This window comes from Coturnix japonica, chromosome 2, assembly GCF_001577835.2.
Source record: "Coturnix japonica isolate 7356 chromosome 2, Coturnix japonica 2.1, whole genome shotgun sequence".
NCBI lineage: Eukaryota > Metazoa > Chordata > Aves > Galliformes > Phasianidae > Coturnix > Coturnix japonica.
This window is the reverse complement of record NC_029517.1, coordinates 40,664,659-40,692,163: the sequence shown is the minus strand read 5'-3', so window position 1 is coordinate 40,692,163 and position 27,505 is coordinate 40,664,659. Positions and strand designations below refer to the sequence as shown.

Genomic DNA, 27,505 nt, shown 5'->3' with positions numbered 1-27,505 from the left:
TAAACAACTGATTTGCCTTTTTGTATTTGCAAGCAAAATGCAATGATTTATTTTTTTGAAGAAATTCTGAGTTCTCCATCTATTTGATTCCCATTTGAATCTCCTGGAAGTACTTCCCCAGGGCTCTGTTCTCTTTCATATGCCCAGGCATCAAGAAATGAGCTAGATCTCTCTCTACATATATGTGCTGCACAATGTTTAAGTTCTTAATTTCTATGAGTAGTCAGATACCTAAATACCTTTGTTAGTTTGGACCTGAAAAAGGGAACCATTTTCCCAATCAGCTTCCCATCCAACTGAATAGAATCTCTTTACCCAGCTCCTTCAATGTAGACATTCTTGCACTGAAAGTCAAGTGCTCTCTCCTCTGTCAGGGAGAGAAGTAAGTTGCTGAGTTTCCTGTACTCAACTCATCACACAACAATATTTATTGCATTTAGTGAGGAAAAATTAAGGTGGGCACCTTTATCTCAAAGTATCTGTTTGCTGCAGTGGATATTTTCCTAACAGTATCTACAAATTTCTTTTTACTGAAGAAAATGAGTTTATTTTTATGCATTTTGTGAAGAATGCCAAGTATGTGAATATTCCTTCAGACCCATGCTGGCTGGGATGGGATTGTGGCAATAGGAACAAACTGAAGATGTAAAACAGGACAACCTGGCAAAGTCTTGTGTTGCTCTAGGAAGTCATGGGTTTTCTGGTTACAATCAGAAACCAGTCCAAAGTACTTTTAGTCCCTTGACTGTGCTGTCTGATCTTACTACATTAGAACTCAATCTGATTCAAGCTACTGTAAGCTGACTGAAAAGAGGAGCAGAGCAAGAAGTCAGAGAAGGTGGAGGAGAGATGCACAGCAGGGCTAAAATGGAAGGATGAAATTTTAGAGGATGCAGACAGGAGGAAAACTGTCTAGAAGGATGGAATATTGCTGATAGTGTCCTTCTGTGCTGGCTTAAGTGTCCTCTGTTCCTAATACTGGCTGCCATGCAGCTGCAAAGGGTTGTTTTGCTTTTCTAAGAATACTTAATTCCTTAGGTGGGGACAGCAAAAAGATCTTTGCTGGAATGACAAGTAAAATCATTCTGTTTTTATTAGCCGTAAGAGTCTTGGGGGGGGCTGATATATGCTCGCTCCACCAAGTGTATTTGCCATATGGCTGTTGGTGGTCACAGGATCATCATCTATATAGTAGGCTAGTAATGCCTGACACCTCCCATCTCCTTTATGATTAAAATCAGGGCAGTCACAAGGGGTTGCAGTAATTCTAAACCTCTAAATAAAGCTTTTTAGATAGAATCAGTGTTGGGTAGATGCAGATAATCACGAGTGGTTGACCAAGGAACAACAGTCATTTCCTATGAAAACTACCATAGTTTATGTAACACTTCTAGAAGAAACGTTGCTGAATTTATCAGACAGGGTGTACGTATCGTGGCTGTCCTCTCCCTCTTCCAGGGAATGGTCCCATTGGGCGTCCTCCTGGCCAGGGCTGTCTTGGCTGAGGGTATGGTGCCCAAGTGCCTGGCGTCAGTGGCCGTGTCACCAGTACGTGTGGTGGTGGGATGAATGCTGCTCTTCTCCCAGCAGTTATGGGGCTGCTGTTCAGGGCTTCTGCTTTTTCTTGTTTCCCAGCAGTGCTGGCTTGATTGGGAGAATCCGTTTTCTTGTCTAGAGTAAAGATTATTATTATTATTTTCCTGAAAGCAAACACTGCCTTTCTTCCTCTCCCCCACTGGATTCTGTTTCTTCTACATGCAGCAACCTAAGGATTTGTGTTTGAACATCTGAGTGAAAAATTCCATAAATTAGAGATTTAGGCCCTTGCCAATAGCTAATATGTGTCTCTGCTGTCCAAGTCCTTCTTGTATGTTCTTACCAATACATTTAAAACACATAATAGTCCTACAAGCCACACTACTTCACATGCGCCTTGTGGTCATGGATAATTGCTGATTTCAGTCTTTATTTTCAGCGCACCCCCAATGCTATAAACTCTATTTCCATTTAAGTGAATGCTGGGAATTGAATAATAATTTTGGGTTCCAGTTCCCATGCCTTGATAAGTCTGTGTTTGACACACTGTAATCTAAAAGCATGACCTTAATGAGTATCCACTGGCCAGTGGGCTTCCATAAGTGGACAAAATCTGCTGGTCATACTCATCTGATCCCACACAAATTTGTACTGCCCAGGTTTCTCAATCCTTCCCAGTTACCACTGTAAGACAAAAGGGATCTTTTCAGGAGAGTTGGGGGAGTCGTTTAGTTTTTACCTTCTGCTTGTTTGGGAGAGCTTTCACTCTTTGTGCTTGGTGCAAGTAAATCCTCCAGATCTTGCATCATGGAATTATTGCTGGCTTTGTTGTTCCTCTTGTTCTTCTCTTCTTCGCGTTGCTGCATTGATGAAAATCACTAAGTTTAGTTTGAAACTGAGGATTTAATCTGTGAAATGGTGGCCTGGTGTCATGCTAAGTGGCTTTGTTGTGATGACTGCAATTTTTTTGCCAAGTTCAAAGTACTGCTGAACGTTGGTCTAGTGATCAAGGTTTCAAACAACTTTATGGAGAGAAAGCACACTCTGGGCAGGACAAGGAGCCTTGGAAGAGATGGCTCTGCCTCTGTTAGGGCAAAGCACGTGCTGTTGACATAATTTAGATCCACGTGACTGTGTGTTTCTGCAGCTGCTTAGCTGCCCCCACAGGGGTTTGGGTTTGTTTTAAATTTGTATCTGGGAGGTATATTGGAGGACTGGTGAAGAACACCAGAAGGAGGAATGGACAGCAGCATGGCTGGGGAGAACTGTCAGGCTGCCTTCAGTTTTACTTGTGTGGATTTAGGTCTTGAAAAATTTCCATTTGGATGGTAGAGGGAAAGGGGCATCAAGTAGCTGTTTCTGATCAGGACAAGCATGCTGTGTGGGGAAGGGAGAGACTTCCTTTCTTACATGAAGAGAAAGCTCAGACAGATGCCACCCCAGCTTACTCTCTCCTTCGAAAAGGGTAATTCCTTGAGAGAGGAGCCTACATGATGGAGCTATGGTATGCAAAGCGGACTTGTGGTCAACAACAGCTTTGTTGTCTCTTGTGACATGCTATCTGAGCACAGCTGCACTTCTGAAGGTATTCTGCTTCTAGATTTAATCCACATTATGTTAGGGGTCTCTGCATTGTGGTCCTCTGCATGGTGCAACCTCCCTCAGTTCCGAATGCCGCAAGGTCCAACCTGACCCTGCAAATTCAAGTCATTTCCTGTGTCTGTATCCTCTCTTCTCATCAGTACAGCAAAGTCAGAGACGTCAGCCTCCTTTGTAAAGTGCTCTGAGAATTACTGGTATAAAATGTTACTGCCATGTTGTTATTTATGGATCTCTTTTTTAGCCTCTACAAAATCAGGCTGCTGTCTTGCTAGGCTTATCATTGTTCCTGGGAAATCTCAGGCTCCAAAACATTACTTGAACTTTGAGATATTTTATTTTTGTAGGTGAAAAGCACAGTTTATGGGAAAACTTATTGTAGTTTTGATGTCTGAAATAGCAGCCTATTATGGGATGGGACCACTCTGCAGTTAGCCATTAAATGCTGTCAGAGAGGAAAGAGCTGGCATTAAATACATCTTCCTCTTGTGTCACTAACATGGTCTGAAGTGAACAGCAATTTAAAAGCATATGTTGCGCATCCAATTTGAAGTGCATGGTATTTCAAGGTTGGCTTTGCTGGATGAATACTTACCAGTTGCATTTTCTTCTTCAACTCTGCATTGGCGCGCTGGTATGCTTCAGACACAGCATTTAGATAGTAGATAGCAAGGCTACAAAAATAAATGTATTGCTGCAGTAATAGGATCAAGGAGAGAGAAAGTTGCACTGGGAGAGAACATAAAACATAAAGTTCCCAAAGCTGCTGCCTTCCTGAGAGCACAGAGTTAAGCCTAAAAATCCAATTTGGTTTCCCATAGGACCTATTGCTCCCCATACAGTAGGCCTATGCATAGACATCCTGTGTAGGATATATAGGGCTTAATTAAACTTGATTGCTGAGTCTGGACTACACAGTCACTTAAAGAATCATAGAATGGTTTGGCTTGGAAGAGAATTTGAAGATCATCTTTTTCCACCCCCAGGAACACAGTCATCTTTCTGGGCTGCAAGTGCACGCTGTTGGCTCACATTAAGCTTTTTGTCTACCAACACCCCCAAGTCCTTCTCTTCAGGGTTGCTCACAATCCACTCTCCTCCCAGCCTGTATCTGTGCTTAGGATTGCCTTGACCCAGATGCAGGACCTTGCACTTGATCTTGTTGAAATTCATGAGGTTTACATGGGCCTGCCTCTCAAGCCCATCAAGGTCCCTCTGGATGGCATCTCTTCCCTCCTGTGTTTTGACCATACTACACAGTTTGGTGTAACCCACAAACCTATGGAGAGTTTACTCAGTCCCACTATCCATATCACCAACAAAGATGTTCCAGTCCCAATAACAACCCTTGAGAGACACCACTTGTCACTGTTCTCCACATGCACATCAAGCCATTGACTCCTTTGAGCATGACCATCCAGCCAATTCCTTATCCACAGAATTGTCCATCTGTGAAATACATTTCTCAGCAATTTGGAAACAAGAATGTTGTGTGGTACAGTGTCAAATGCACTGAATATGAAGAAGGACTGGAGAAGGGCTTGAGTTTACTGTTTAACAATCTCCCCTTACGTAGTTTTCCTACAAGCAAAAAAAGACATGCTCTGGTCTAGGTTCAGCATCCTCAGACTGGGCTAGAGGATTTTAGCAGTGTAAGTGCAGCCATTTTGGTTCCCAGCAAGAAGTCTGGAAGGGAATACTTTGGATGGCCTTTCTGGAACCTTTTTGCTTGGGTCTGTCTGGAGGAAACATATTTATTTCTTTTTACCTAGAATTAAACCTACAATCAGTCTTGGTGATCTTGGTGATATAGGCTCTCTGTCTCTGAAAAAAACATTTTGGATTCTTATTTTTGTACATCTGAAGGATTTTCTTACGTGTCATCAGACTGATTGCCTAGGAAATATAAAAAGAATTTGTAATCCAAGGCCTTGAGGCTGCCTGCACCACAGCAGAAAGAACAGCAGCCATCGATTACTTATATGACTTACAGTTACCTACTTTCTGAATAAAATGGTGAAAGACACAGAAACCTAAGTTTCTGACCAGTGGTAGCAATCAGTTTCAGGACTGATAGCAGAAAGGAGCATTACCTTGTGATTCTGGCAAAATTTAAATTGAGATAATTTTATCTTTCTGTATATTTAGGTCATTCCCAGATAGAGCATGAGAGGCTGCTGTGGATTGTTAAATAGGGCCATGCTTATAGATAGAGGCATGTGACTTTTGTCGGTGTATAAAGATTGTATGTTAAATGAGATTTCTTCAACTTAAGAGTTGCTGGAGTTTGTTGCTGACCAAAATGTTATTTTCAAAGATCTGCCAGTTATTTATTTATTATTTCTGGAGGGATTGCATCGAAGGCCCAAAAACCTGACTTGTGGCCCTTTTGCAAAGGTTATCCATTTGGGTTTGGGTTAATTCTGTAGTCTTCGTACAAGCTGTAGCATCTGATAGTGCTACTTTGAGGCCTGGAGAACTGGAGCTCATAGCTCAATCATGTACTTGGTCATACTGGAGCTGTGACATTTGACTTCTTGTCTTCTGTATGATTCATATCTGATTCTTCTACACGTGGGATCAATCTGCATGTATTACGGTATCTAATAATCTTTATTTAGGTTAAAATTAGTAAGGAGTTTGAGACAGATTGAAGGACGATTAGTGATTTTCAGTTTAATTTGGATTTTTCTCAGGCTGTTCCTGTAAGAAACTCTGTAACATGTGAACTTAGGTTTGATTTAATTTAATAGCATTATCTTCAGTGTAACCTACTCAGAATGAATGACCACAGTGCCCAAGAGAGATCAGACCTGAAGCCAATATGATCACATGCCAAGGGAAGCGTAAGAGAGGCAAGCCTGTAAAATATGCTTTCCAAACCCTTTACCATCTTCAGCTGTTCAGTCTGGCATGTTCAAAGCTGCCTGTAAAATTTGGCCACAGCTCTCCCACTCATTTTGATAGCTCTGAAAACCTCAAGAGTAATGCCAAAAATCTCTTAATGTGTATGTATAAATAAATAAAATGAGAACTGCCCTGGTTCTGATGCTGCTGGAGGTGTCAAGGATCAAGTATGGCTTCTGATGTAGCTTCAAAGCTGAAATGATCTAACAGCACCGAAACAAATTTCAGATATATTACTTGCAAGAATAGAAAAAAAAGATACTTTTCTTCATATTTTTGGAACGTGTAATTTTTGAATGCCCTGGTTTGGCAGTGCTGTAGATACCACCAGCTGTGATAGAAATTGCTTCTCCACAAGGCACCAGGCTGACACTGTCCATTTAGTTCCTACTGGGTACATTTTCAAATGGAAGCTGTGACAACCATGAGGCCTTTGTCAGCAGTATGTTCCATCTACAAGGTTGTGTTTAGTTGTGTTGGGAAATTACATTTTGGGAAACTAGGTCAGGAATGGATTTGGGGAGCAGGAAGTGGGTCTGCCTTCATCTAGGCTGTTATCTCAGCAGATGCATGTAGACATTGCTATAATCCCAGCCATTTTTAGAACTTCCTCCTCACCTCCCACCATACTGTGCATGTAATATTGCAAGAAAAACTTACACCATGAGCAGAATTGCAGGAATGATTAGTCCTGGATTTGCCACATAGCCGAAGATCTTGGCAACAAAAAGTGGGAAATCAAGTTCGATGGTTTCTTGAATGACATCATACATCCTTTTCTTTCCACTGGAAAGACAAATGGTCAGTTAGGAAGTGTAGAGAGAACACAGAGGCACACATTAACTCCCAATTTAATGATGCTAAGTAGTGTGTTTCCTCTCTGTCAGTGAACATCATCTTGCTGTTGGTCACCAAGGATTTGGAAGTAAAAATTCTACTGAAATGACTTCATTTCAAATTATCTTTTTTATTCATTCCCCCTTGACCTGCCCCATCACTGATTATAGGAATAATCTCTGCTAAGACAACTCAATCCCAAAGATTGTGCAGTTAATTGAACAGGCAGGTGCTTTATGAATTGTACCCATTTACCATTCTGGAATGTATAAAAATCTGCAGATTGCAATAACCATACATTTCTGATCAATATCTTGTTAAATGTGGCCTTCTCACATTGGAGATGACTTTCCTTATGCAAATTCTGCCTTTCTGAAATTATGAACCAACTTGAAGAGCTGTTAAGCAATGACAGAAATAGCAAGCTGTGATTATCACTTAATAGGAAACTCAGAAAAAGGGTTGTTTCAAATTGGATTGATAAAGCAGATAAGAGTATTCTATGTGAAAGTAGAACAAAACTGTAAAAGCTGAGAATTTGGCTGGATTGCATAATGGACCTTCTTCTCCCCCAGCACCTGTGAATTCAGCCCATGAGTACTATTCCTCATTATTAGGCTTTCTTCCTCCTTGCAGTCCCTCTGGATTCTGCTCAGAAAGGCACTGGACTCTCTCCTTATGATGAGAGTGAATAAAGACAAGATAAACTAGATGGGGTTCCCGCTTCCTTGGCTGCCTTTAGCCTAGAAGAGTTAAGCTTTCAGTCAAGTTATGGGTGGAAAGCTGTGCTGAGGGGGTGAAATAGAAAGAAGAGACAGAGAATTAAAATAGCTCTCCCTCTTTTCAGGTTAGTCATCTCCAAATGATAGCATGCAAGCAACTAGCTTCCTGTCAGATCTTCTGACATTGCTGCTAGACACCTGTCCTTCTGACAGAACAGAGGAAACTTTGGTTTCTTGCCTTTCTCCCTCAGTCTTTTATTATCATTCTCTATCAGTGGATGGATAACCCACAGGAACAATTTGTTCCAATCTGGCTCCATGCTGAGTCAGACTCAGTAGGCCCAGGAAATGGTGTTACTCGATCAAATTATACTTTATTGGCATGTTAATCCAGTCTGCTGAAAGCTCTGAGCAGTGCTAATTTAGGGGAGAAAAAGAAACAACACAGGCTTTTCTTCTTAAAAGTGGCAACTCTTCAGACTCAGACTTATTCATTTCCTGAATTTTTCCATCAAAATTAAACACAGCTCATGGTGTGGGATTTCTTGATTATGTGAAAGGTCTTGGAAGCTTTAGACTCCCATTCTGCTACTATTATTTTGCTGGGAGACTTAAGGCTGCATCCTGCTTTCTCCTGCACCTTTAGCTGGTGTGCATTGGGGAACCACGAGGAATTGAGTAGCAGAGAAAGGGACAAAACACCGGGGCTTGCAAAGCCCACTGGAGAAATGCAGATGAGCTCAAAGGAGGCTGAGTGCTCCCAGCAGACTGTGTGCCTTCACAAATGGGAAAGGCATGTGGCCTCATGACAGAAATTGGAGGTATTTAACCATCTCTGCTGGAGACCAGGACTTCAGACTTTGTGGAAATAATCCTTTGCTCCAGAGCAACAAATGAGTATTCTTGATATTTTGCTACTACCTGAATGGTCCGCAGTCAAAGGAAGGAGGCAGGGACATGATAGTGTAGGCCACAGGTAGGAGGCTGAGGAACAGGATCAACAGCAGCAGTCCCATGTAAAAGTTGTTAGACTTGGATGCTTTGAATACTCGTGCATGAGGAACATTGCTACTCATGACAGCCCAGCACTGAAAATACATGGAGGTTAATAAGCGCAGCACGTTTATACCCACGAGCCCTGGTGCATAAAAGGATCCCATCCTGAAAAGGAAACAAGAGGAAAAGGTACCAATTTTTGACAGACTGGAAGGTTTTTTATTTTCAAAGGAAGAAAAAGTGTTGTTAATGTGGTTGAAGTTTGCCCACAGCTAAAGCCTGGATGGGCTGGTTTGTGATATCCTTGTACTTTTTGAGGAGAAGCTGCCTGTGCCCATTTTATAGTGACCACACAGTGAGCACCAGCCGGGCCTCAAACCTCAGTGGCTGCAAAGAAAGATTTGCAATTTGTGGCAAAAATTGTGTGGGGATAGCTTGGAAAATGTCAAGCGGATGTACTCAGCAGGGAGACATCCTTGAGTCTGAAGAGATGTTGAAGCAGCGGAACATAAAACTTTGGCAAAAGAAATCTTGTTCCCAGAGGTGAAGGTCTTTGTGTGGTTGTCTTGTCAAGAGCAGCTGTAGTTTGCCTTCCTTTGGGGCAGTTTTGGGTTGTGCCTCTTGCCTGACATGCTCAGCTGGCTCCATGGCCAACCTTGTGCTGACAGGGTGAGCTTGCAGCCCTCCCAGAGCCCTTTCTAATCTCTTCCTTCAGCACTTAAGTTCTATTGAATGGATAAGGAAATTACATTTTTACCAAAAAATGCTTTTGTAGTCAAGCACAGAAAGTAAAACAATGAGAGAAACCGAAACCCAAGCATTCTAACTCCAAAGGATAGCTTTTTTTTTTTTTTTTTTTTTTCAATAATTCAAAACCAAAACATGAAATGAGCTTACCAAATCATTCCTTGGTTGAACACCAAACCCAAAACATTGCCACTGATGTCAAACTCTGCATAGGAAGGCTGTGTGGGAAGAAAAAAGAGTGCAAAAATAAATGAATGTGTTGTTGCCAGAGGTAACCTGCGTATTGCTTGCTACTGCTCTGGGTGTAAGGATACTTATTCAGACGTGGTATGGAGGGATTTCTGGGAGGGCTCCTGCTGTGCGCATGCTGCTTGAGAACAAGAGCTATGAAAGCAGATTTGGATTTGTTGTGTTGTGGGCTGCTTCTCTTGGCTTGCTTAAAATTGGATAGATGTATGGAAGCACTTAGAGTTGCTCCATGTTTTTATCTCCTCCCCACCAATAAAGGCAATTCCAAGCAAAGGAGTCATGGCACAGGACTAGATTTTATTCCAGCTGGTGTATCTGGCTGCAGACTTGCAGTTTCACCACAGTAAAATACTGAATATTTAACCAGCCATAATGATGAGCTGGCAAGCAAATGATACACCAGATACGTATATGTGTGTCCCTAGATCCTGGGGAAGCAGGCTGCTGTAGAGCAGAAACACAGAGCATGAGAAGGGAAAAAAGAAGGAATACTTAACCTGGTTACTATCAGGTGTTAAACTATATTAGTCAGTAGTTAAAATACTGCCTTCTGTGGAGTGACCTGTTTGATGTGAGTGCTAAATTCAAAGCAGGCATCTCCTGATAGTACTTGTCACTTTATAAGTTATTATTCTGCCAGGTTTGCCTATCATATAGTTACTGCTCTGCATAGATATGCTTTAACGCATACAAAAGTCAGGTCAATTCTGGCAACTTAAACCATAGTTAAAGTTCTGTTTTCTTGATCAATATTTACTTTTCTACTACAATACAGAACATAGTTCTAAAATAGTGATGGGTGATGACCTCACGTGTTTGAAATGTTCAATGTAGCACATCTGCTTTTGACCCACTTTGCACGTACTTCATACTGTTACATTTTGTAAAGTTGAGTTTTAACGAGTGTTTTAAGTTGAAAACTCAAAAGAAGCTTAGTCAGAGCCGTGCTGAGATGAATGCTCACAGCTTTGGGAAGAAATGGGTACAAATATTACATTTTTTCTCTTTTGATTCTGGCCCACTTCAAATTTAAACCTTTAGTTAGATATTGATACTTGCTTGTTTTTTTTTCACATAAAAATAACAAAAGCTTTCAATGTCTCTTATCTTCTGCTTTGAGGGAGCAAAGTCTCTGTAGGATGTCCAGGTTGAGCAAAAGTCCTATTCACTTCATGCATTAGAAAACATATATACAATTGTGCAGTATCCCATAGGTTGGTTTAGATGGCTGCTGCCAAAGCATCCTGCACTCCTGTTTTATTCCTGAGCTTGGGGGTGGAAAAGATAACCTTACTTAAGTTCTGATGGAGTAATAGACATAGCACCAGGAGTAATCTCCCAAAGACATAGGAGAAAAAGAACAGTAAGGTCACAGTACTTCCATATTTCTGTAACTATTATGGGGGACACATGGCATAAAAGGAGAGCTTGTTTTTTGCTAGATTGTACTGCAAACCCTCTAGCAATGCTCCATGTTAAGGGCTACAATACCATTCTCCTGCTTAGTCCTAGTATGTAAGGGCCTTGCCCTGCTCCTTCTGAGCTCGAGTGTATTAGATAGCTCATTTGCAAAAGGCAATCTGCTGGAGCATGTTACTTGGCTCATCTCCTGGATAGCTCTGGTATCTGAGTGCAACATCACCTCACAGCTTGATTGGGCTGAAAGCCAGGGAGAAGGAGAGAGGGAAGTTCTGGAACAGATCTTTTCCATTTCTCTGGGAGGTAAAAAATGGATAGCTACATTTGTTATTGTTATTATTATTATTATTATATATATAAATCAGGGAGGGTCTGCAGTACAGAAGAGACTTCCAGCTATTTGTAAAATGGAGATCTTCTTAAGAATGAAGAAAACCCTTTGTGGTATTCCTAAAGGTTGTTTTGAGGAAAGCATCCCCCTGCCCTCCAAAAAAGGTGTTTAACAAAGTGAAGCAAGGGGATAGCTTGGAGAAGGAAAACAGAAGCTTAAATGAGAACAAGATCTGTGAGCACATCTAGTGGGAGCTGTCAGGGGACTCTGAATTCCACTGTCCATTAGGGGAAATGTTCTCTGCCTCCTCCAGAATAAATTCAAAGAGCCCTCTGGGCAGCAAAATGCCCATTCCCTGCTCTCCTTGTTTGACCAAGGCCCAGAAGGGACTTACAAAGCTCATCTCATTGCTCTTCTCTAGACCTCTCCTGGAAACCCTTCCAGCAGGATGGGTAGCCAGCTGGTGCTCTGATATAATTGCACTGTTTCTAAGTATTTGCTTCTCTGTCTTAATACATCTGTTTCTCGTTGTTGTTCTTGTTTTGTTAATAATGTTAATTATGCATGAGGAGATTGGAAGGAATTGTTCCTTATTCCACTGCAGCAGAAATAGGGCCAACCTCCAGCACAGATCAGAAAACTGCTGTGAGTAAAGCATCCTACTTCCTGCAGGGTACACGAAGATATGGGGCTTTGAGAATTGGAACTTAATATAGATGTACCCAAAGTTCTGGGTTTATAATGACTGTATGAATATTATGCTGATTTTTTTCCCTTTTCATCTTCATGTTTTCAAGTCCTGCTATGGAAGAAAGAATGATATTTTTGTAGGGTATTTTCTGGGATTAAACTGACTGATCCAGAGAAGTGACGCAGAGGCTGCCTACACCAATTAAGTTATCAAGTAAGTCCAGATAAAGGATGGAATCATTCAAAATCAGTCTATTTTCCATATTTGAACATATGGCCCTAAATTACTTCTAGCTTCTCAGCTATAAGTCTCAACAGGACACTGACTTACAAATCCAGCTTCTAGGTCCCAGCACCAACAGTAATTCATGAATCTCACAAAGCAAGCTCGGATGAAATCTCCCACCAGGATGGTTACGAAGGTCACGAGGATATCAGACACGGTGAGCCTTACGATCTCCTGCAATTTAAAGCAAGGAAAGAAACTGTTTAGCTCTTATAGTTCCAGTAGCACATTCAGGACCACATTTTTTATTAAGACATTTCAGTTTTTATGACAGTAACCTTCAGAAAGGCATGCTGTGTGCAGATGCCCTACTTGTTTTCAGGCACTCAGCAGTGCCTAAGCTTCACCTCTGTGGTTGAGAACAACAAGCTGTGCTATGGCTGTTTCCTCTAATAGTTGATGCTAGTGTTATTGACTGTGGTTTATGTTGGGGCAGCATGTAAAATGAAAGCACAAAGCCAGTGCTGCAATAATGCTAGTGTAAAACAGACATACACGGAGAATAATTTTAATTGTGTTGTAACAGAAATCTCTGTGTTATTATGGTTTGATGCCTGTGATCTTTTCTTGCTGGAGTTACTATTCTGAAGAACTGCAGAACTTCTTGGTGGCCAAAGCAGGAGATTTGAAGGGTGATTTCTTTGTGGAAAGTGCTACAGATTTGTGTGTGTTGGAGGTTCCATGTCCATAGCTTGAGAACTATGGCCAAGGATTTTTGTTACCTTGGTTCTACTACGTGAGAGCTGGGAAGGACAATGCCATTTATAAGGAAAACTTCACTCCTGGAAACATCAAAAACACCAACCAAAAAAAAAAACCCTGTCCTGAAAAATCCCAGAGATTTACTACCTAACAAATTCCTTACAATGCCAACGGTTGTCTCCCAGCAGGGTCCCCTGGGCACGTCTGCGGGGTCGAGGGGAGGTGGGGTAGCGGTGCTGTTCTCCATGGATGAGTTATAGTAGCCAAACAGTGTCCAGCGCGTGATGTTCTTCACAACGTCCTCTTCAGCCAGCTGCAATGAAGACATACCTCAGCCAAAAACATAAGTATATAGGGTCTCCAAAGGATGCTACTTGGTTCCCCTCTTTTCTGCACTAGTTACTGCCCCTCATACAAGAAACTGCTTACAAACAGAGTTGCACCAGAAAGTAAACTAACATCCCTTCCAGACTAAAGGAAGTGAGTTCTGGGGAGCCAGCAACTTGCACACTGTACATGGAAGAGCCATGAGCCATGGTTATGGGCTACAGCAAGCAAGAGAGCAGCACTGTCAATAGGTGTGTGGAGGGACCTCTGAGCAGTCCTCCTCCCTTGCTTTTTCATTGTCCTTCAGGGCTGAGCAAACCTCTTCAACTCCTGTTATTCTTCTCTTCTTAAAATGGAGTCATTTTTTTTTCCAGCGAATCAGTTAGACATTTATCCTTTCCAGCAGTTATCTGCCTGCAACACTCTACCAGGATCATGCTAAGGAGGGGGGGGCAGGGGAAGAGGATTATAAATCATATCCTTGGGGTCTGCATTAACAGAAACTGAAAATAGTGCCAGAGAAAAAAAGCCAAATTACCTTATTAGCCTGTGATTATAGAAGACTATAGCACCTCTTTCTTTCATGTCTATAAAAAGAAGTTGGAGGCTGGTTGGAGACCGGCCTATAAGTGTGTCCTTGAGTACCTGACCTTAGCTTGATAGCTACTTCCAAAACCCAACTCAGCCACTCTCTGGGATAGCTTGATGCTTGACAGCAATAGGGAAGGAAGAAAGAGTTACTGCAAAGGGTGAAGAGATGGGCTGTGATCACCCTTGGCTCCAGAAAATGCTAGAAAACTTGGCTTCTCAGCTCAGCCCTTACTTTTTCGTTGACATCATCCATCAAGGCCAGAAGGAATGTGTAGAGGTTTCCCAGGAAGAGGGCAAAGATGCGCCCCAGCTGCCACTTCAGACCGATGCGTGGATGGTAGTTTTCGAGCGTGGCAATAGTTTCAAACAGGGGAGGGCAAAACATGCCCAGCAAGGACATCACAATTTCAACCTGTCAGATGAGAAGGTTACTGCTAACAGAAGCAAGAGTGAATACGTTAGTGTGAGCTGCTATCAAAATTAGGTGTGCTAGCTGTTCCTACAGCAAGGCCACCTCTTTCACCAGGGAGAAAGCTGACAAACCTCTTTACCATCAGCAAATGACCTTCTATTAGAGTAGAGCAGCAAGAGTGGGATTGGCATGTAATGGGGAGAAAGTTGTGTTATGTGATAGCGTGCCACCAAATTAGTTTCTGCTCTTTCCTATTAACAGCAACCAATTACAGTAATAAAGTTTAGACCAAGGAACACATGGAACAGCCAGCAAATTGTCGGCAACTGGCTGGGGCTTCTTGAAGGTTTTATGAAGGAGAGAGAGCCAGAATGAGCTCAACTCCCAGCTTGGCTTAGTGTGTCAGCTGCACAGCTCCTGCGGGAGAACTTTTGCCCATATCTCGAAGGGATGAGCTCTGAGAAGTTTGTTCCTGGTCGGTCCAAGCTCATGCATATTTTGTTTCCTCACATCTCTCATCCTATTGCCTGCATCAGCTCCTAGTTGCTTATTTTAGTTTCAGAGGAAGCATGAGGCTTGGCTTATACTTGTGCATAGAAATAATTAGTTGATGCTAATGCTTATTTGCCATATTCAGCACCTGCACTTCTTGATAGGCAGTTATGAATGCGAATGCAGGCACATCAAGGACTCAGTGCTGCAGTCCAAGAAAATATGTCTTAATCCCATTTTTGTTTCCCTGTGAGGTGCAAAGCATAGGGTCATTGTGGTCAGTGAGGTCACTGACACGTCAGCATTAGCTCAGACATGACTTGCATGCTGTGATGTCTTAGAGTTTTCTGAGGGAATTAGGAGAAAACATTATTTTGAATTTGATTTGACTTTGATGTATTGATACACGTTAATAAATTGCACATTGAAAATAAGCCTTTCAGTAGGTAGAAACAACTTTTCTATTTCATTCCAAAATCAGACACAGAAAGATTTTTGGCAACTGATTTTTATCTGCAGGTTGTAAAACCTTATTCTTGTTATTCAATAGAAATGAAAAAGATTTGAGTTTAACTTTATGTCTGATTATGGATGTTTTCAACACCCAGAGAGCTTTCTAGTACAGCAGAGTTTGTGAGCATTAATACACAACTGGAGGCTGAGGCATTTATATTAGGTAGGTGATTGCTGAAGTTGCACTGACTTTTATTGCTATTTATTGTGAGAGCAGCTTCCCTGCCTGCAGAAGTTGTAGATTTGTCCCAGAAACTCTCAACAAGAGCAGTCTTCTTCCTGGCTAACATAAATGTGAAGTTACAGAGGGAATTCAGGGCCATGGCAAGGAATCTCTCTGCTTTGGATGCTGTCTTCAGGCTGGGGTAACGATTATGCTAGTGTTCAAGGACTGTTTTCATAGCAGTAAACTGGAAGTAAGTTTTCCATACCTCATTTCTTTCATACCACCCAGCATTCTGCATTTTTGAAAATGTCTGGGAGCGTTTCACCACAAAGTAAATGAGGTAGCCACTCCCACACAAGCAGCATATGATGAGGACGTTGGCCAGGACCCTCAGGAACCTCCTCAGATGGATGTTCTCATCCTTGTTGCTTTCTTGCTCATCCACGATAGATTCCTGAAAAACCAGAGATGCTCATAGAAATGGAGTTTGTATGTCACAACATAGGTGGTTTCCTACCCTACAAAGTGTAAATTAGAACTGTGATGGCTATATAGAAGATGGTACTCTAAGAGCAATTTCTGTAGCTAATTCCTACCCAACATCCTAAGCCTTAGCTGTGTTACACTCCAAAAATGGTTTCATGCACGTTAGCAAAAATCCTTCTGGTTTTATCTGTGTCCAAGGGTGTCATCAAGTCCTTGTTCTCTGGGTTTTTACACGGAGCATTAGCTCTGAATGAGGTTAAACTGGATGAAGTTACTTTCCAGATCAAGTAGCTAGATGCTGACTGATGGCTCTTTTATTTATTGCTTTCTCCTTACATGAGCTGGTATGAATGTGTAAAGGAAAGCGTGGAGCTGGCGGTTGTTGGAAATGCTACTCATGCTTTCAAGAGATGCTGGGAGCATTTCCAGAAGAGAACTGAGAAATGCTGGTTAGGAATTACCTTGAAGCTGGTGGTGATAGATGCAAACTTGTTGTCTGCTGTCTCTGGGTTTCCAATGAGGTAGTCCCAGCTTGTGAACATTTTCCAGCTGAAAACAAAGTTTTCATCGTCCCCGTCTGCTGTGCTTTCATTGGCATTGCGTGCCATCCTGTGAAGATTTAGGACCAACTGTTGAGGTTGTTGGAGGTACGCAGGCCTTGTATTAAAATCTATATTGTGTAGAAAAACTACTATGGATGATGAAAGCAGGCTAGGGATTGCTTCCACCACCTAATGCATGAGGAAAGTCTATTAGAGCACCTCTGGGACCTGGGCTAGGGTTAACAATAATGGCTACCTTTAGCTAGTTAAATTTATCAAAGACCTCTGCTGCTGTCCAGTACACTCACTGCAACACAACATTTTAGTGAGATTTCAGTAGCTGAACACTGTTGGAGTCAAAATCGCTTGCAGCAAATCATGCAAGAAGAGGCAGAGGATTATTCTTATTAATCAGCATAGGAACAGATATGGCTTCTATTATTTCCTCTCTGATCCTTGAAATCCTTGTGTAACACCTGCTAGAGCTCGTAGGACCAGCCCCTCAAGAAAGATGAAACAACAGATGCTGCCATTTGGTGGCAAATATACAGCAAATCCCACGCCCTGCTCCAGCCAAAGGCTGAAGTGGCACTTTCTGCTGCATAGCAGTAGGGCTTGTTTTGTTAGAGATACGAATCCATTGGATTCTCCTTTCTTGCAAGGGAAGAATAAGCTTTCCATAGTGTGGTCTTTGTACAGACAGAGGGTTTTATTTTTGGCAGACACAAGCTCAGCAGCAGTCTCAGCTGCATCCCTGCTGCCCTGGCACACTTAAGTACAACTTCTATCAGCAAGGCAGTCCTGTAGTAATGTTGGAGGAAGGGACGATGCAGACTAGAAACCCAGCAGGCACAAAGTCACTTTCTGTGCTCTACCTGTAGAAGCTGCACCTGGCTGAGTGTTGTGCTGTTGGAGGAACCCAGCTAGGAAATACCCCCAGAGGGCTGTGCAGGGGTCAACTCTGCCGTACTTACGATCTTATAACAACCATCAGGCTATAGCCAAACACGCTGATCCCAACCATGAAATATGCCATTGGCAGCCTGTATTTTAACCAGCCAATTGTCCGCTGGTTGTTGTAGTATCCATAAAAGAGCGCTGAGTACTTGATGTACCCCTAGAGGAAAAGCAAACACAAAACTGTGTGAAAGCCACATGTCTGTTCCTCTGCAGGAAAGATGTTTTTGGTGAAAATTGAAGACTTAAAACAAAGAAAATCAACTTGGCAGGTTTTTTTTTAGTGTATCATTCAGAGTTGTTTGCTGCCTCATCATCAGTGAGAGCCATTGATGTGCCCTGCTTACCTTCCTCCAAGAGAGGAGAGCGATTGCGTCAGAAGATACTGGATCAAAACTAACATCCATTTTTTGTCTATTGCTGTTTCATCTTTACCAGAAAAACCTCCTTATTGCTCTTTGTGGCTTAGCCCACCTGCTTCCTTAAGTCGGTATCAAACACTCAAATCTTGTAGAAATGCTGTAGTAAAGGGGCTCCCCACCATGAGATGGAACTTTTCCTGTCAGCTGGGAGGCAGCAGATGCTTGGTACCCTGCAGATTTGATTCCTTTTACTGGCCACCACCTGCTGAGCAAATTCAACTAAAGACTAAAATCAAAGTATTTATTTTCTGCTCAAAGCAGAGCTCAGACACGATAACAACCACCTTGTCTCAACTAGACCTATTTTTTACTGCACAAACTATGGACATTCAAAGAATGTGCAGATCTCCTAACCTGATCTCTCCCTGTTTTTCTGTGGTATCTTGTCCATGCTGGTATTTATCACTGTATATTGTGCCTTTCAGCTTGTAAGTTAAGCACAGATGATTAATCTGCCCATGATAGATGAGCAGGCTCTCTTCCAATCAAGGTTTTGGAAAATGCAAAATTAGAACATTGCTTGAAAAGAGTATTGGAGGCTGTGCACTGGATCTAGTTTAGAGGTGTTTCCGGTATTCCTGGGTGCAACGTGAGCTGCACATCTGTCCTGCCCAAAGTGCAATGCCACAAGTACATTATAACTTTGCATGTTTTTCTTCTAGTGCTGCTGACTGCACCTGGGTGAAATAGAACATGCCTGTGACTGACAGACCCTCAGTACATCTCCTTGGGATTTGGAGCATGTTGTGTACAGTGTATGCTAGGGAGCTGTAATGAAAACATCTCCATGGAACATAAAGATGATGTTTCTGGAAGGCATTAATTAAGGTTTTTCTCAGCTTGGAACCCCTAACCTTTATCTTTTTGGTTCATCAAATTGTGGGGACTAAAAAATGCATCACTTTCTACCCATCATCCAGCATGTTTTTTAAGCTCCATTTGCGAGGCATGGTATCAAGTGAGATTTACTCCTTTCCTCTCTGGAAACCCGTGATATGATCTCCTTCAGCCAAAGCATGCTTTTTCCTGGCTCCTCTCAAAATGCATTTTTCAGGTTCATGGTATTGGCTCATCATTTTATAGCTGCTCTGAAATATGTTTCCCCATTGCACCTCTCCTATGGAGCACGCTGGACTAACTGTCCATTTATTTTCAAAGGGCAAGCATCTGTTCAAGGGCTTAATTTGACTTGTTCAGACTGCAGAGAGTTCAGCTGTGCACTGATAGCCCATAGCAGCTGGTGTGGCTGTACAGCAGGGGTTGGCAGGACCAGCCTTTGGAGTCAGTATGGCCATGCAGGTGGGTGTACCCAACCACAGGCATGAGGTGGACAGGTCTTGGTAGCTACTCTTTAATGTGATGGTACAGCCTCATCCAAGAGAACTCTTTTTTTACTGATTGTATATTTCATGGACTCCAGTTAAAATCAGCAATGTTCCTTCACCTTGGCACATAGGAATGGCAATGATGAGGGATAAATTCCCTTCCAAAGGCTGTGAGCAAGCTCTTCTGTAGAGGGAAGAATTCAAACCCATATGTATGTGCCTGAATTCTGGGGATCTGTACTATCTGCTATTCATAGCAGCTGGCATCTCTTCATCTTCTAAAAGAAACAGTTGTATTAATGATTTTACTTGGGACAAATTCCTTCCTGTAGCTCCTCAAACTTCTAAAGGGTTTTACTATGTGCTCAACTGGTCTGTTATGATTAACACTCTTGCACTTACCTCAAAGTCCCAAAGAACAGAAAAATCCATAGCTGTTGCTTGTTCAGCCCGAGGTACGGTTTTTCTTGGCATGCTCCCATACGGCATTCCCATTAGGACCTGGTAAGCATTAATAACAGTGATGTGTGCTTAGTAAGACACTGTACAGCTTTTTCTTTCTTTTTTCCCCAGTATTTTTCTTCCCCTTAACAAATCCCCTTTGATTTGATTTTGATGGATTTTACTACATATTTTATTCCCTAGTACCTGAAGAGCAGTTTAAATATTCGTAACTAATTTCACTATATTACTAGAGGTATTCCCATTTCCTTGGTCACATCCACTGCACAGGAAATGTTTCGGCAGTGAATTACATCCCTCCATGAACACTTCCAGTTTAAATGTCCTTAGTTTAGCACAACGCTTCTTTGCTTGAATTTCATGGGTGTAATGCAATAAAGGGATTAGTTTTATCTATTTATGCAGGACTCTTCCTTAGAGAGAAGTCAAGAGCACTGGGTCAAACTTGCGGTAGATTCTCTATTATACAGCCTGGAATTGAAAGAATGAACTTGAAGTGAGGTGAAGGACAGTTAGGTTTGGGGAAGAAGTGTATGACAGAATGACACAAAGAACAGTTCTCATGGCACAGGTCTCCTGATGGCACCATGCACATCAGGCCTTGCAGCAAGTTCAGCAGCTAAGTCCACAAAGAATATATCAAGGGCTGTGGAGAGTTAGTAACATATTTACTAGCGGACTCTGACTGGTGCCTATGCCAAAATATCTTAGTCCAGAAAGATCCTAGCATATCGTCTATCACTTACTTTTTAGAGCTATCTAGTTCATTTTAATCATTTATGATTAAATGTTTATTGCCTGGCTTCTCTCTCTCTGTATTGTAACAGCTCTGTAGGCAGTGAGTAACAGTATGCATTCTTTAAAGACAAATTATATATAAAGCTATTTAGTGTTCAACTGTATGCATAGCTCTCCAGAAAATACATTTGTATTTTTCAGTGCTAATAGCTATGTCTCTTCATTCTGTGAGGAAACAGAGCTTTAGCTTTTGCTAGTGTGAACAACCACATCAAGGAGAACAAAAGCACAGTACTCAGGAGGGTCTCTGTGCTGCATTTTTGCTCCATAAAATCCTACACTGAACAGAAGAGATGCCACTGTTTGTGGACTGCACAGCCTTTAAGGACTGTACCTAATAATTTAGCCAGAGCTATAATGGCTGTATTAAAAAATTCTTCAAAAAATGATCATATACAGTTGGCTGTGAAATCCTTTTCTTTCACCAAGTACAGAGAGAAATGCAAGAACCTAAAAATAAAAGCCATCCTTGTGAATCATCAGAATTAGATATATAGAAAAGAGATACTTTGCCAAGTACTTTGTTTGGGAACTACTTGGGACATCAATTGCTTCTTCCCTTGGAGGCTACTTTTTCAGGGCTCTGTTGTGGTCATCATCTTGGGGTAGTGCCCCTTGGAGGGCCCAAAAGGGGCTCTGGCTGGGACTTTGCCATTGGCTCTTTTCATCAGAAACCTGGGCAGTTTTCCACAATGATCCTATGCTAGAGCCTATGAACGCATGTGCCAAGGCGTATTTATAAAAATTGGACTCAACACATCTAGTGAAGATCACACTGCATGTGGTGGCTCTGATCTTTCATAATTACACAGGTATAACTGATCCTACGTCATTATCTCTACTACAATTTGTGCAATGCAAAGAGCTGAAGGAAATATTTGGAAGATTCCATACTGTCATTGGGATTTTCTTAAGCTGTTGAAGACCACAGTTGATTTCTTAGGGCACTTGAAGATCTGAGCTTGCACCTAGGAGGATTCCTTGGTCACGTTTCTCACTTTAGTCAAAAAGTAAAAGTAGCCTTATGCTAGGTCTGTGAGTTCCTGTGTTAGCTGCTGGATGGGCAGAATCTTGAGTAGCATTTTAGGGCTACTGATTTCAATGCAACTTTTGCTCCTATCTCAGTAACCTCCTTAGAAGTTTTTCTTTGTAAATAATCATCCTCACACATTTTGTTGTTCTAAAGCTTTGTCTGTTACAAATCCTTATCTAAGCTTTCAGTCTTAGGTTCATATTGAGCAATGGGCAAGATATTACAGAAAGAATTAAGCACTTACCTCTGGAATTATAACCAGTCCAAATATTAATCCAAAAAGGACAAGATTTACCCCGTACATCCATCTCAGAAATATGAAATAGGAAGCGACAGAGGAACCAAAGTGACCTTAAAACAAAAGACACTTTGTGGTTAGGAGTTTAGGAGGATTAAACTGTCTTCAGCAAGACCTAGAGCTGAAGAACACACAGCTCTTTCTCCACGTCTTGCCAAATACCCCCCAGATGGTGAAGAGAAGAAATGAAGGAGGAGGCTGATACTGTATATGTGCTCATTTTGTGGCACCAGTCCCCACGGTGAGAGGGTACCTATGGACCAGAGTGTGGTCTGAATGAAAGAAAAGCTGCTGTACAAAATGTCTCATTGCCATCTCTCAACATGAAGTGACTTCTACTTACTCTCCACTTCTTTTATCTTCATCTCCCAGGGTATGCACTGGGTTTTAAAGTTGTCAAAGTCTCTCTTAAATTTCACCCATTTCTGAAAAAAAGACAAGACAGCTGTGAGCAGAAAGGTACAAAGAGGGGGGCTGCTTGGTCTGGAGGGGTTTATAATGGCAGAACTTGCAAGCACTGCTAGAAGTATGTGCTTAAAGTCCTGAAGTTGTAGGTAAAATCTGTTCTGGGTCTGATCTTTTGGACTACTACAAAAACTGCTTTTAAGCTCAAAGCCCCCTACATTTTCATGTTTGTTATCTGTATTTTTCCCCTTCCCAGCCTTCTGGAAAATTATGGTTGCCCTGTGATTTTACCATAGGAGTGGAAAAATCAAATCAAGCTCTGGACTGAAAGAACTAATGCAGAACCAACTCTGTTTAAAACAAATTTTAGTTTGATAAAATACTGAGCTTGGATCCTTCCTTATCAAGCCAGCAACTAAACTCCCATCAGCTCAAGCCCAGCTTCCTTTTGCCCTTCTCAATATAATCTCCATGACAACATGAAACTTGGTTACCAACACCAGTCTTAAAATACCATTGCTGTTCGCTCTGTTGTCTCTGCATTAACCAGGGGGATGACATTTTACAGGAGTCCATGGGGTAGTGCAGGAGTTTTGCACGGCCCCTCTTGTCTTTAGGGGTTTCTAAGTTTAACATTTGTGAAGAATGCAAGCAGAGGGCTGTGCTTTTTGTTTCTACTCCAGTCCCTCCCTTACTTTAGGGAAGGTGGCAATGAGATTAAGGCAGGGGACATTTCCCCTTGTTCTTCCTATAATCACCACAGATTTGAATCTGGCTAGTATTTTTCTGAATGTGGACAGGAAGATTTATCCCGAGATCTTTGTGTTTCTTTTGCTTATTGTGAGTTAATAAACTGATGAAAGTTATATTGAAAGCATAACCAATTCACAACCTTTTCCATCATTTCAGTGCTTACCTTTGCCATCATCATCTTATATGCATACAACTTTTTTCCTTTCCCTTTTCCCAGGGCTCCCTCAAACTTCTCAACAAAAGCTTGTGCCTCCCTAATTTGAAAATAAAAAGGTGCAGGTTATTGAAAGTGCAAAGGAGGTCTTTTGCTTTTCACCTCTACCCCTCTTAGCAGAGGGTTGTTAGAGTTAGGATACTATGGTTAGGCAGTGGTTGGACTTCATGATCTTCAAGGTCTTTTCCAACCTGGGTAATTCCATGATTTTATGATTCTATGATTCTCTCTGACCCCAGCATGTCTATGGTAGCCTAGTGCGTTGGTCAAGAAGAAATTAACATTTTATAGTGATTTGACCCAAAGAGAACACAGAATTTCCTTCCGCAAACATCTCCACAGACAAATGGAAGTGGCCCAACAGTGCCAGAGAAATGAACGTATGTTGGTCCAGAGTAAAATCAGACTGGACATTTGAAGTAGTTTTAGAAAACGTTTCCAAGGGAAACAGAGAGAAACAAACAGGGTAGATGGTATTTGGGTATAATGAGTTTGTGAATAAAATTATGGTGTATATTGTTGCAACTGAAAAAAAAACAGCGCAAGAAGAGACTGGGTCTTACCCCAAAGGTAGAATATGTCAGAATTAACACTCCTGTTTTTGTTTGTTTGTTTTCTTTTCTTGCAGAACTTTAGACTCTGAGCTGTACAGAGCTTTACACAGATTTTTAGAAATAACTGTTGGTGTTCACAGCTCCTGATGCTAAGGGAAGATGGAACAGGTCTTGGCCTTGGGCATATTAAAGAGAAGCAGAGGCACTTGGGGATGCCCTCCTTCACAGCCCATCACAGCAGCTCTGGGCAGCCTCTTGGCAAGCCCTGCATCCCTGTGGGGCTGCGAGTACCTTACGGTGTTATATTGGAAGCTGAAATTATCCCCTGGTGGAAAGGGTATTTCAGTTTACTTTTAATCAGAAGATCTGAGATTTGCCTTTACGTAGGAACTGTTTGTGATGAGTCCTTTTTTGTTGACCCGTGGGCAGCAGTTATCCTTGCTCCACAAACATCTACAAAGAATACATTTTCTTTTTTTTCCCAAGCAGCACCATCTTGGGAACTCTGAAGTAACACGTCACCCTGCTGCTCTGATTTCTGTCTAACAATGGGCATGAATAAGCAAAGCAGGGCGCAGTTTGCTTTAACAAGTAGACTGACAGCAGTGAGTCACTTGGTTTTAACTACAAGGGTAGAATGACCTGGTGGTGGATATCAGTTGAACAGATTTGCACCTCGTCCATTCTCCGGTTACAGAGCCTGAAAATCAAATTCCACATTTTAACTCTGATCCTTTAATCCCAGATAAGGTGACCAGGTTCAGCTGGTCACTTTTCCAAGTCTGGAGCGTTATGGTAACAGCATATCAGCAGAAATGCTATTTCTGGGAGAGGCAAAGTGCAGCTGACAGCAACTGAGGGTGGGTTCCCAGTACCTGAGCACAGAGAGCTTCTTCATCATTCGCCAGGGCTTGTTTCTCATGGTGGAGATGAGTTTTTTCTTTTGCTCTACCTCCTCCATCAGCATTGCAAGCTCTTCCTCTGACAGCGATTCCTCGTCAGATGAGTTGGAAGAGTTGGAAGAGGCACTGGTAGAAATATTAAATTAAGGGCACAAAATGGAAAAACTCACAGGAGTTAGAATCTTGCAGGTCCTAGTACAATGTGCAGAGCCAGAACAATGTGCAGGCTGGTGTGCAAGGGTGGAATTTTGTGCCCTTGAGGACAACTGTTCCCACCTGGCCACCATAACTCACCTGACATTGAGGTTTGGACCTCACTGCAGTTGTAGAAGCATTGCCTAATGCTAGAGCTGGCTCTGGAGAAATGTTTTTCATGCCTTGGATAAGCCCAAGATGTGGCTTGGGATAGCATTGAAAATGTGAGAGATGCCTTTTAGCCTTACTGTTTCCACAGAGAAACAAAAAATGTACCCTGATCTGAGAGATTTAAGCTGTCTTGTTTAAGAGCTCTTGCCTTGTAGTGTGAGCCTGACCCAGGCTGAGAAAGAATAATGAGAGAACTTGGAAATGGTTTTACCACACAGCATTTTACACCGATGTTTTTCACCCTTTTGGGAAGCAGTACCATGTTCGCAGTTTATTGGTTGTTAAGATTCATATGCCTTTGGCTAATGGTGTGCCCATACAACTGCAGGTCTGTCACCTGGCACTACTCAGGGATTGCCAAATTACCTGTTTTTCCTGATTTTCTTCTGTTTGTTCTCTTCCTCCTTTCCTTTCCTGTTTGTTTTCTTTTCCTTATTTTCTGACTCCTTCTCATCTTTGGAAGAAGCCTTTTTGTTTCTCTCTCTTCCTTCTCCTTCCTTTTTTCCATCACTTTTTTTCATTCGATTATTTTTCCTCCTAGAAGCCCTGCTTTGCTGAGGACAGTTTTCTTCCTCTTTGCTCTCATTTTCTTCCTTGTTTGTCTGTGACTTTTTCCTTTCAAGTCTGTTTGCTCTGACAATTTCCCTGCGGGTCTGTTTCTTAGATCTCTTGTCCTTTACTTCATCTTCTGCAAGGGAAAAAAACAAAAACAAAAACAAAAACAATGAATCAACAAATCCTTTGGGAAACACTTAGCTTTCTGTGTTGACACCAAAAGGATTCACCAGAGAATGCCAGCAGGATGCCTGGTGCAAACCCCAGGGAAGTCAGTGTGCAGGTGCCCATTCACTTCAATGGGCTCTGCATTACGCCCTGCCCAAGGCCACATCCAGCTCCCATTTAAGATAGTAAGGCTCATTTTAGCACGTGTGACCATTAGAAAACCGGAAATTAGACACAAAAGCAAGAGACAATCCATCAGAGAGCATGAGCACAAACATATCTTCTTGCCATGTAAGTGCACCTGGGCAATGGAATCAGAAACTGCAGTCAGTTAAATAGAATAAAAACATGCTGCTGCTTAGTGCTAAGTCCTTCAGAGATGTTTACTTTAAACTAGAGAAAAGGTACAGCTTAGGCTGGATCACCCTTTGGTTCTCCGAGTTTTCCCTAATACAGGAGGTCTATATCCAGAGAAGAAAATAAAGAAGATACACTTTACGTTCTCTCTGGCATCGCAGACTAAGGAACTAATTTGCGCAAATTCTGAAGCACTTCCATTCTGAAGGACTGAAGTGGAACATGATTCAATTGCAGAATATAGTGGAAAGGGGGAAAATAAAGACCAACCACTCTCTATGAAAAACTGTTCATTTCGTGCAGTCAGATATCACTGTTTTCATCTGCAGCCTATCAAATACTTGGGTAAATTGGCAACATTCATTTGTTGCTTCAGTCTTATTTTCAGGTTTGCCTCTATGGGAAAGGTGAAAATGATTTAAAAACAAAAACAAAAACCAAACATTGTAATTTTTCTAATTAATTCCTCATGCTTACTGGATAGTGCAAACTGTACAGATGTGACTGTGGACCATTTTTGCACTTGTCTATCCATTCGTACCATCTATACAGTGCTGTTACGATCTTACCTCAGCTATCTCTCTTTATTTAGTGTTATAATCCTGCCCCTTAGCTATTTCTCTTTGTTAGCCTCTCTCCAATACGTTCTCATTTTTATCTTCTTGTGGTCAGGACTAATCAAGACACCCATGTATTACAGTGGTGTGCACTGCAGGCAGGGCAGGCAGGACCTTGGTGTGGTGCAATGCAGTTGCAGGGCGACAAAACAACTGTTCAGTTGGGGTGATGACCAGGGGACGTGGGCTATAAGAGCATGGATGAGGGGGGTAGGCTGCTTAAGGGTATTGCTTTATATATCAGTATTGTAAGTCAAACCTCAAGGGAAAAATCTGGATGCTTACAATGAGCTCATGAAATGGTTACTGCTGTAGACTGTGCCACAACACAGAGAGAAAAAAGGAAAGGTATCACCTCTTGTATTTCAAGCAAGACTACATTTTTAAATCTCTAGGTTACCTTCACTCTCTGAGTCACTCTCGACTTGTCCGTCGATCTCTATTCCAACTGCAAGACAAAGAACAAAGAATAATTTCACTTGTTGCTGGGATTTGCACATGCAGTGCTTTATGCAGCAGGTTTCTTGGTGTGAGAGAAGCTTGGCGGAGCATTCCTTACTGATTGCACACTGTATTTTTTTCTAAAGCACTGTTCTTAATATCTGCATTAATTTGGAAAATTGACTAAATTTCCCTTTGTGAGCAAACTGAAATTGCTTCTAGAGGTGCAAGATGATACAGTTGGAAAGTCCCGAGCTGAAATCATTTCTCCATGATACCAACCATCTTCCATGATGTCCCGCAGTTTGCATTTCTTCCTCTTCCCCAT

The 27,505-nt window shown here is 41.9% G+C and overlaps 1 protein-coding gene across 1 annotated transcript; it reads right to left on the bottom strand.

The window, feature by feature from the left end:
- Positions 1–190: 190 nt before the first annotated feature.
- On the bottom strand, positions 191–27,505 carry TMC2 (transmembrane channel like 2). The gene is made up of 20 exons (XM_015854092.2): positions 27,460–27,505; positions 27,137–27,259; positions 25,406–25,727; positions 24,647–24,799; positions 23,167–23,257; positions 22,189–22,270; positions 21,792–21,898; positions 19,657–19,755; positions 17,525–17,667; positions 16,470–16,617; positions 15,788–15,976; positions 14,172–14,351; positions 13,185–13,334; positions 12,365–12,493; positions 9,495–9,562; positions 8,523–8,762; positions 6,703–6,828; positions 3,731–3,809; positions 2,276–2,396; positions 191–1,671 (listed from the first exon to the last, which is right to left on the bottom strand). Exons 1-20 carry the CDS (start codon positions 27,503–27,505, stop codon positions 1,415–1,417), a joined length of 2,853 nt encoding a protein of 950 aa, XP_015709578.2. The 3' UTR covers positions 191–1,414.